This window comes from Ictidomys tridecemlineatus, chromosome 12 (assembly GCF_052094955.1).
Source record: "Ictidomys tridecemlineatus isolate mIctTri1 chromosome 12, mIctTri1.hap1, whole genome shotgun sequence".
In the NCBI taxonomy this organism is placed as follows: domain Eukaryota; kingdom Metazoa; phylum Chordata; class Mammalia; order Rodentia; family Sciuridae; genus Ictidomys; species Ictidomys tridecemlineatus.
The window spans coordinates 120,027,079-120,037,179 of record NC_135488.1 but is presented as its reverse complement, the minus strand read 5'-3'; the positions used below and the strand labels follow the sequence as shown (position 1 = coordinate 120,037,179).

Genomic DNA, 10,101 nt, shown 5'->3' with positions numbered 1-10,101 from the left:
GCCGAACGCTGGTCTACAGGAGAGCTCTGTCAGCCATCCAAGAGCATGCCATGCAGACTCCTGCAGTCTGAGTGTGGCATCCTCTCTCACTGCCACAGACATAAGGTCACTTTCTCTGACCTTGGGACCACACGCACCTTGGCTCATCCCTGCCATCCAAACATCAGCCATGCACCTTTTACGTAGTCAGTCTTCTCTTCTGCTTGCTCTTAGGGTCTGCCTTTGGTGATCTGTGCTTCATTGTTGATTATTTCCTTTTGAGGTACCTTAGCACCCCTAAGCATCTCTTTCATATTTGCCATCTTTATTTATATGCCATAATTGATTGAATTCTACATTTTAGTTAAATGATATTTTCCTCTTCTAAGTCTGACCTGATGTTGAACCAACACTTCAATTTAAAGTTTAATTATTATGATAGTATTCACTATGCTATCTCTAAAAATTTCCATTTTTAAATGTGCTTCTTTTTCTAATTTCTTGCTCTTTTCTCACATTTTAATCCTTTTAAACTTCTTTCAACTTATTGAACACGCCAAGTCTACTCTGCATTTCTGTGCTCCTATGTCTGAGGAATGTGGAGCCTGATTCTGACTTCTGCTCCTTCTTGGCTCCTACCAGGAAGCCTTGCTTACTGCAGTGCTCAGTGTGGGATGCTTCAGGATTCCATTTGCAGCAATATCTTCAAGAGAAATTGTGGGTCTGCTTCTCCCCCACCCTTGAGGCCTCACTCACAGTGGAGCACTCTGAAATCAATTATTCTGGGGCATGGTGGTGCAGACCTGTAACCCTAGCTACCAGGAGGCTGAGGCCACAGGATTGCAAGTTGGAGGTCAGCATGGGCAACTTAGCAAGACCGTGGCTCAAAATAAAAAATAAAAACTTCTGGGGATTTTGTTTAGTGGTAAACTGCTCCTGAATTCAACCCCCAGTACCACAAAAATAAATAAATATATAAAATCAACTTAGTTTGAAATCCTTTTTGGACTTACAAGCAGCAGCACTGTGACATAAAAGGGCGTGTGAAATGGCTGGTTGGGCCCCACTGTCAGAGAAGGATTCCCTCATTAAATTGAACTCATTTCCAGAAAGAACCTCCAGGTGGGCACAGACCCCCCCCCCACCCCTCAACAGGCTGCATCCTATGCTGTTGGCTGTTTGGCCAACTGTAGCTGCTCAGAAGCACAGCAGAGCCTCTTACCCTCTAGCACCTGGCTTTGGCAACAATTTGGAAACAGAATGTCCTCTGAGTTTCCCACTTTTATTTTTTGACTGTGAGAATTTCTTATTTTCTTGAGACCATATAATTCATTTAAAATGATTTTTGAAATCAGTTTTACTCTTATTCACCTCTGCTTTTTAGCAAGAGGATCAGGAGGGCTGTGTGCACCCACAGTGCAGAGACAAAGTGAGTCCTGGAGGGACTTGCAGGTTGCAAGCTGATCTTGCCTGAGCACTGGGGCCTGTCGCAGGCTTGCGTCCTCTCCAAGGACCTCGGCTTTGACAGGGCAGAGGGTCCCCTTACTGTGCTGGCTGCACCCATTTCCCTGCAGGCCTCCTCCTCTCCTCACCAGGGACCCCAGGCAATTCTAAGCCTTCTCTCTCTGTCCTCATGTTATACTCATGCCTCATCCACTCTCGTGGCTTCAAACAGCCCATGAATACTACAAGTTCCAAATTTGAATCTTCAGCCACCAAACTCCAGCTCTTATGTCAAAATGCCTGTCCCACATTAGTCTTCACACCAGAACCTCCCAGTGGACAGTCCAAAGTTACATTTCTGATGTGCAGTTCTGGAGCTTGGCCTCCCTCACTCTCCCCCTCACTGGATGGCAAATATCTTGCAGACAAAAGCCTTGTGATGGCCTGTCTCCCTCTCTCCCACCCACGAACACGGTATTTTGTTTACATTCATAGTAGGCTCAGAACTCAACTGATTCTCACCAACTCCATCCTTCCTTTCTTACAGTTCATTTTCGAAGATGCAACCAGGAAAATCCTCCTTAAAGATAAATCAGGTGACAGCACAACTCTGCTCGACACCTCAATGGTTATCTTACTCCAGTAAAACTCAGGATCCTCCCATGGCCTCAAAGGTGGCCCATATGCTGCCTCCCCTGACCTACCCTCCACATAGGGGCTTCTGTCCGATTCTGGAGTTGAGTTGATTCCAAGCCAGGACGGGTGTCACGGAGGACTCTGTCAGAGCAGCAGGCCCCCCTGGAGCAACACCATCTTCCCATAATTTAAGTTTCTCCATGAAATTTGATATGCTGCAATTGTGCTATTATATTTGCTTATGTTGTTATCTTTTCCCAGAAGTCTTAAGCTTTATGGATAAATTTGTCTCCTTTGTTCACTTTTACATTCCTGGTACTGAAAATAATGCTTCTCACAAAGTACATACTAAATATATTAATGATGAGGGGTAGATGGATGGGTGCAGATGGATGGTGGGTGGATGATGGATGGGTGGATGGATGGTGGATGAATAGTGGTTGGATAGATGGGTGGGTGGATGGTAGGTGGGTAGATAGATGAATGATGCAGGGTAGATGAATGATGAGGGGTAGATGGATGGGTACAGAGATGGTTGGTGGGTGGGTGGATGATGTGAGTGGGTGGTAGGTGGATAGTGGGTAGATGAATGGTAGGTGGGTGGATGGTGGATGGGTAGATGGATGGTAGGTGGATAGTGGATGGATGGATGGGTGGGTAGATGGTGGGTGGACAGATAGATGAATGATGGGGGTAGATAAATGATGGGTAGATGGATGAGTGCAGAGATGGCTAGTGGGTGGCTGAATGGGTGAATGGATGGTAGGTGGGGGGCAGAGTGTGGGTGGGTAGATGGTGGGTGTATGGATGCATGGATAGGTGAGTGGGTAGACAAATGAATGATGGGTGGGTAGGTGAATTATGGGCGGTAGATGGGTGAGTACAGAGATGGATGGTGGGTGGCTGATGGGTGGATTGATGGTGGGTGGGTGGGTGGATGAGGAAAATGTCACATGCCAGCTCTAGATCAGTGGTTCAGGACTATAAAATGTACCTTGATTGCTAGGGCCACCAGTGACTGGTTTCCCTGGTTTTCTCGTCTCTGAACTTCTTCTCTGTCTCCCTACTTCCTATTATTTAAAAAGAGGAAATTCTGATAAGCTCAGTGCAGTGTTTTCTTGTCTGCACCTTGCTGCTATTTCAGTAGCAAAATTGCTTAAACATGGATTTTCATCATTTTAGGAGGAGCCTTCCATCAGAAGTGTGCCTGTGAAGGTGAGCAAGACCCAGCAGCACAAGGTGAGGGAGGGTGAGACAGGTGGGACAGCAGCCATGCCTCCCCACCTGGGTGCAGCACCAGCCGCAGGAGGCCGTACAGGCACCCTTGTGTCTCCCTACACACCATCTTCTGGCATGAGGTGTGGCATTTGATATTAGAGCCCATTGATGAAATCAGTGCTTACATTGTCTTCAATTTGTTTTTTATGTTGCTCTTATGTTCTAACAGGCATTTCTCTTTCCCGAATCTCCTCAGCAGAATAGCCAAGTTTTCATGGCCTCTTCCAAAGTGTAACTCTAGAGCATTTTGCATATTGCTGGGCTGTGGGGACAGAAAGCTGAACTGTTTCCCCAAAAACTGAAAGCCCCACTCCCAGAGCCCTGACTTAATCCCAGCAACCCCTATCCCATCTGACCCTCTGACCCTGTGCCTGCAGGGACCACCAGTGGGTGTTTACATCCTCTGCTGGAAAGCAGCTCTATTCAGGCAGGCTCTGAGGCAGGGCTGGCTCAGCCTGCAGCTGCACTGGCTTAGAGAATTGCCCACAGTGGGACACTCGGTCATCCATGACCCCCAGGTGACCCCTAAGCACTGAGGAGGCAGTCTGGGGTTCTATCTATGGCCTCTGCTTCCTCCTGTGTGAAGGCAGGTAGCCTCTGGGTAGAGGGCAAGGCATTGCTGGTCTGGTGGCCTTCAAGGCTGTGCAGGGACCTGGAAGGCTGCAGGCCTGCTGGAGGGAGCATGTGTGTCTTCAGAGTACCGCCTCTGGCCTGCCCTGTGGTGAGGCAGATCTGGTAAAGGGGCTGCTGGACTAGCTGCCTGACCACTGCCTTCCTCCCCCACTGCAGCCTGTGAGGTCCCCACGGTGGCCCCAGGACCAGGCCTGCCTGCTCCCTCACAGGGGCACAGTGCGGGAGACCTGGCTCATTGGTGGCTCAGATTCCTATTTATCTTTAATAACTGTTCTCATTCATAAATGTGCCCATCATTTACACTGCTTAGACCTCAGTTTTAACCAGCTATCAGTTTGAATCTACGCTTTCTTTTCTTTCCCTCCTATCTTCTCCATTTTTTAAATAAAATGAAATTGCACTGACTTACAGTTTTGTACTTTGGTTTTTAAATTCAGCAAAATATAACATCTTTTCAAACTAGAAATTACTCTTCATCTTTAACAGATCAGCTTTACTGTGGCCATCCTGTGTGAGGACTGTGCCAGGACACCTGGCAGCTCTAGCACCTCTGATCTGAGACTGATCACTGGTCGGCTACAGCTGTCAGCTAATTGTCAGCAGAAACAGGGTTTATGTTTGAACTGTTCAAACTAAAGCCAGTAGTTTCCAAAGTGAGGCAGGTTATTTTGAAATTTATTGTTACATACAAATGGGTAACAAATATCTCTGGCACTAAAGTAGGTAATCTGTGCAATTCCTAGAGAGCCTTGCATCTTTCAGAGTTCTCGTAAGTTCTTCAAGTACTGAACACAAAATCAAACAAGCTTTCTTGAGATTGCAGAGAAAACTTTAAAAGCATGGGTTCCATACTGATTCTACTAGTAGGATTTATTCCTTCCTCTCAGTGTCTAAAACCACTGCAATGGCTTGTTTTTTCCTCTTTCAGAAATCTATTGTGCTTTCCCTCCACCACGAGAGCTTCATTCAGTTTGCCTTGAATAAAAAGTGCTCCAAAAGTACCTGTGGACCGATGACCCGAGTCACCCCTGGGTATCTCCATTTGATCAGTGACAGAGGAAAACTCTCGAGGAGCAGTCACCCGTTCTGAAGCCTGGAGGGCCATCCCCTGTGGCCCAGGGAGGTCTCAGAGCCTTCCAGCCAGGTTTGGGACCAGTGGGCTGTAAGCCTCCTCCTTCAGGGGGGACAGTCTGCCTCATCCCAGGTCAAGTAGGAGAAGCTCCAAGCAGATCCCAGCAGGACTGCAGGCTTAGTGCAATCTGGTTGCAGGGAGGTATTCTGAACCTCATGTTGAGGGGAAGCACACCTTTCCGCGGCCAGTGAGCTGCTCAGTGCCACACACAGGCAGCAAACTGTGGAGCAAAGGAAAGAGCTTCCTAGTTCAGCCTGACTTGTCCCTAGGGCCCACACAAGCTCACTTGGAAAAAGTGCCTAAGCCATTGTATCAGTTAGGGCTCTTTCTGATGCAAAGAAAGGTAGTACTTGCTAATTTATTGGTCTCATATGCTCAGCAGTATTCAAGGTGCTTTGGTCAGTTTCCAAAGGTGGGGAAACCAAGGCACGGAGCTGCTAGGTCACAGTTGTGAAGGCAGCTCCTGCTTGCAATCTTCACCCCCATGCTGTGCACTCTGCACAGGACAGGTATTTACTGACTGCCATAGCCCATGCTCTGCATGGGGCAGTTACTTACTGCATCACTCAAGAAGCCTGGGTCCTGCCCAGAAGCAGAAGGCTCCTCTTTCTGAGTGTTAGAGGGCTGGCTAACAATCCTTGCCCAAAAGAAGTTAACAAGAGAAGCATAACAAATTGATTCAATTGTTCTACACAGGAGTCCCAGAATGAAGACTCAAAGACCCACCAAAAACCCCAGCTTCATGCTTAGGTTCAGTGAAGAGTGGACAACCGTGCAGAAAGGTGACTGCACCAAAGGTTGCTCTCTGATAGTGGGAGCTGAGGGAACAGCCAGCCCATCTCTTCAGGTTCTGTTTGGCTTCTGATGCAGCATCCCTACCTCCAGATCCAGGGCAGGAATGGGGACTCGTGATCTATCACTTTCTGATATAAAAAAAATTTCTTTATGGCCAGTTCCAAGACAGAAAGTCAGAGAACAGGTGAAGATTAGAGTAACACTTTGAGGCTTAATGGCTGGATTTGGAGGAAAATGGTTTTAGTTTCTGTGACCTGCCTCAGGGAAGAAATTCTAGTCTCTGTGCCTGGGGAGAGTGGGAAGCAGGAGGATGGGAGTCAGCAGAGTGCTTCTGAGGCCTTCATCTGGGCTGTTGCTTTCTGAGCCCCAACACCACTCATGATCCTCATAATTCCTGGGAATGGCCACAGTCATCCCCCATTGCAACCAGTTTCCTGCAAAAAAACGTCAGTGGGGGTTTACAGTGGACAACTTTGCACCTGGTATACCAGACCTCTCCATCTTTCCAGTGCTTGTGAGCAGCAGCCTTTCCAAGTGGGCAGCCTCTCTCCCGTGGGGCCAGCATCATGGGTGAGCGAGCAAGTGGCCCAGGCGTCCACAGGAAAGAACAGGTGCCTCTGCTTTGGCCACGCAGCCCCGAGGGGGGCTGCTGCTCTTCATCTTCACCAGCTCGTTTAACCTTCCAAACCGCAGTCAACCCTGATCAAACTTTACCGAGGCTCAGAAGTTCACTGATTGACCCAGTGTTCACGTGACTGGAGCACTGCTACCAGTCCACATGCAGCACTGAGTGCTCCAGGAAGTCACCAACTGCTCTGAGACAGTTTCGCTAAAACTGTCTGGCTAGACTGGATGTTTGCTGATGTCTGACAGTGAATACAAAAGAACCATGACCACACAGACGGCAGAGTGTTCAATGTTCAGTGGTGCACACAATGAAATCAGCACAAAGAGTCTGAGGTCTCTCAGGTCAGCTGTTATTTTATAGAAAGAAATATCTTGCATTTTGGATTAACATTTTTCAGGAAAGAAGTATTTTAAAACCCATACTGTACACTGCTTAACTGGACAGTAGACTTTTTGTCATTTACATGTATATATGTAATTGTAATCACACACACACATACACTCACACACACACACACACACACACACACACACACACACAGATATGTAATTGTAATTTTCAAGGGAGAAAATAACAAAACTTTAATTCATGGTTACATAGTTGGCTGGAAAAATGCCAGTTTGGCCACGAAGATTTCCTTCCCACCAATCAAAATGTGAATCAGTTTTTGATGTAACTATGATTTTGTCTCCAGCTTGGAAATTCAAGTCTCCCGGCTGCTGTCCTTCAAAAGAATACAGTGCTGTCACTTCTATTGGCTGATTTGAACCGCCTGAAATAAGAAAAGGCATTCTGATCATTCTTGCTTTTGAGGGGGAAGTAGCATGTGCAGGTGGAACAGAAGATAATCACTTGAGGGTTAGGGTCTGTGGACTGGCACACAGTCTGTGGAAGGTGCGCACCATGAAACTTGAGTTTTTTTCCTTTGAAAAGAGCAAGTGTGTGGCAGTAACATTTCCCAAATTCACATACAAGTCACAACCACACACTATTACATATATAATGAAATGTTTAGGAAATGTATACGGCTATACTTGTTTGAATTTTGACCCATAAAATAACATTATTCATACTTTGCCCATTTTAAAGGAATAGTCATTGCCATGGTCTGAATGTTCCCCCAAATTCCTATGTTTAAGTCCTGCCCCACCAGGTGGTGATCATGAATGGGATTACTGCCTCATAATGGGCTCCTGCCAGCAACAAGGGCCTGGTGAGGAGTGTGCCTGAGACCTGGGGTGGAGCTGGCACCACACGCGTCTTGGATTCCCCTGAAGAACTGCGAGGAGAGAGACTGTCCAGGGTGGCCTTCTGGGGTGCTGTGACAGCCAGGGGGCCTGCTGGGAGGGTGCTCGCTGGGGTGCTCTGTGGCCACCCAGGGGGGCCTGCCGGGAGGGCAGTCTAGTGTCCATCAAGAGGCGAATGGATAAAGAGAATGTGGTGTATGTATACAATGGAGTTTGGTTCAGCCATAAAGAAGAATGACATTGTGTTGGTTGCAGGGAGTAGAAGGACCTGGACAGAAGCACCATTTTAAGTGAAGCAAGCCAGACTCAGAATGCCAAGTGTCACATGTTTTCTCTCCTATGTGGAAGCTAGAAGGAAACAGGAGGAAAAGGCTGGGAGGGGGGAGGGAGGAGAGGAGAGGAGAGGTCCTGAGGGTGGCCTTGATGAAGTCACTTCATGTTTGTGTGCAGATGCATCACATGAAACCCAGGCCCACCAGGAAAGAGATTCTGCGCACAGTGTCTGCATGGTAACAATCTGGGTACCTGATTCCTTGACGCTGCATTTACAGAAGCGGCTAATTCCTCACGGGCATTAGTTCTGTGATATATGGCTTTGTGACCTTATTTACCTTAGTTATTATAGATTAATAGGGCTCTTTAGACCCCGGCGACCATTTGTGAGCCATTCACTTTTATAAGTAACTGCTTAATTCTTTCAAGGAAAATTTCTAAAGATTATTTTAAGTAAGTCAGGTTGAAGGGTTATTTTTTTACTATGGAAAAGCTTAATAAGTTTTATTAAATAGTTCCCAATAACAGCAAAATATTTGAAAGGAAAAAAAATCTTAAAAATATAAAACTCATGGGGCCCAAACTTTCAGAGACTGCAATGGTGATTGTTGGAATGCAAAATTACCAAATGTGCACTCTTCTCACTAGGCACCCAAAGCCCTCTGTGGGCAGCAGCTGGCCCTGTGCAGGTATGACTGCAGGTGGTGGGCAGTGCTCCTCAAGAGCTCAGGTACCCTCATCTTCTCAGATTAGAAGCCAGTGAGAGCACACAAGTACTATGTTTTACAAGAAGCACTTTTGAAACGAATATGGACATCCCATAAACCATAGGGGATGAAATATGCTCTCAAGATTTTCCCCAATCTACCAGATTGATTAGAAAGCTTGATTATAAGACGGATATGAGTCCTCTTTTTAAAATTATATATATATATATTTAGTTGTAGATGAACACAATATCTTTATTTGATTTATTTATTTTTATGTAGGGCTGAGGATCGAACCCAGTGCCTCACATGTGCTAGGCAAGCACTCTATCACTGAGCTACAATCTCAGCCCACGAGTCACTCTTAATAATTTTTTGTTACTTACCAACAGTCTCATGATAGCTGGAAAGCTCAGGATACAGTTTATATTCATTTCTGTTACCTGCAAAAAAGGGGGGAGGATTTAGAAAGGTAATTAGTGTGTACTGTATCATAAAGCACACAGAAAGGCCAAATCCTGCTCTTGTCCCTCAACCACCTTAAGACGCTGTTCACAGTAGGAAACCAATATTCAGTCGTGCTGTAAGTCAAAAGGTATACCTGAACAAACCCACCAGACACACCAAGTTCAGGAACCCAGTACCTATGACACAAAATATCTGTTTCCAGAAGCAGCCATGAAAAAGCTAAGTGAACAAGACTGCCAGCCCAAGCCAGGGACTTCTGAACATCCCCTGGCTTACCCTAGCACTCACTTCAACCTTCAAATCATATTTCAACGTTGATGCCATTTCTCTCAAAATCTTATAATAATGTGTTAAATTGTATTTTTATGTAGCATTTCCTACAACAGAAATCTGTATGTAAATTTACTTTTTAAATTTAAGTAAGCACAGCTTCTATTAAATAAATTCTTATAATAGATTGAGTTATCATTATAATTGCTATTTATAGATGATTGATCAAAATTTAAGCATATTCTAAACTCTGTTAGCTTACTAAACATAAAAGTAAAATTGTATTTGAAAAGCATCTGTATAGATGATGAGGCTTTAAAATTCATTCATTTGCACAGGGTCACTTCTTCTCATTGTTGGAATGACATTGGTTCAACATCCATTCATGGTTTAGTGCACTTTTCTATAGATACAGGTGCTCAGAGAGGTTCTTTTTGTTGGAAGATGGGCCTCACTATGTTGTCCTCCTGGGCTCTGTGATCCTCTTGCCTCAGCCTCCCAGGTGCTTGGGACCACAGGTGCCACCTCCCCCCCTCCCCATAGGAAAAGTAGTTTTTATAAAAACTAGAGAAGACTAGAAGCAGAGAATTTATAGCAATGTAACTGAATTAT

The 10,101-nt window shown here is 45.8% G+C and overlaps 1 protein-coding gene across 3 annotated transcripts in view; it reads right to left on the bottom strand.

The window, feature by feature from the left end:
• Nucleotides 1-6,852: 6,852 nt before the first annotated feature.
• Sh3yl1 (SH3 and SYLF domain containing 1) overlaps nt 6,853-10,101 on the bottom strand; it is a 30,486-nt gene continuing 27,237 nt past the window's right edge. For all 3 annotated transcript variants that reach the window (XM_078029770.1, XM_078029771.1, XM_078029769.1), the window contains 2 exons: nt 9,138-9,194; nt 6,853-7,296 (listed from right to left, as the gene is read on the bottom strand). In XM_078029770.1, coding sequence (XP_077885896.1) covers nt 7,106-7,296; nt 9,138-9,194 — 248 coding nt within the window. In that variant the 3' untranslated portion in view covers nt 6,853-7,105. The remainder of the gene's footprint in view (nt 7,297-9,137; nt 9,195-10,101) is intronic.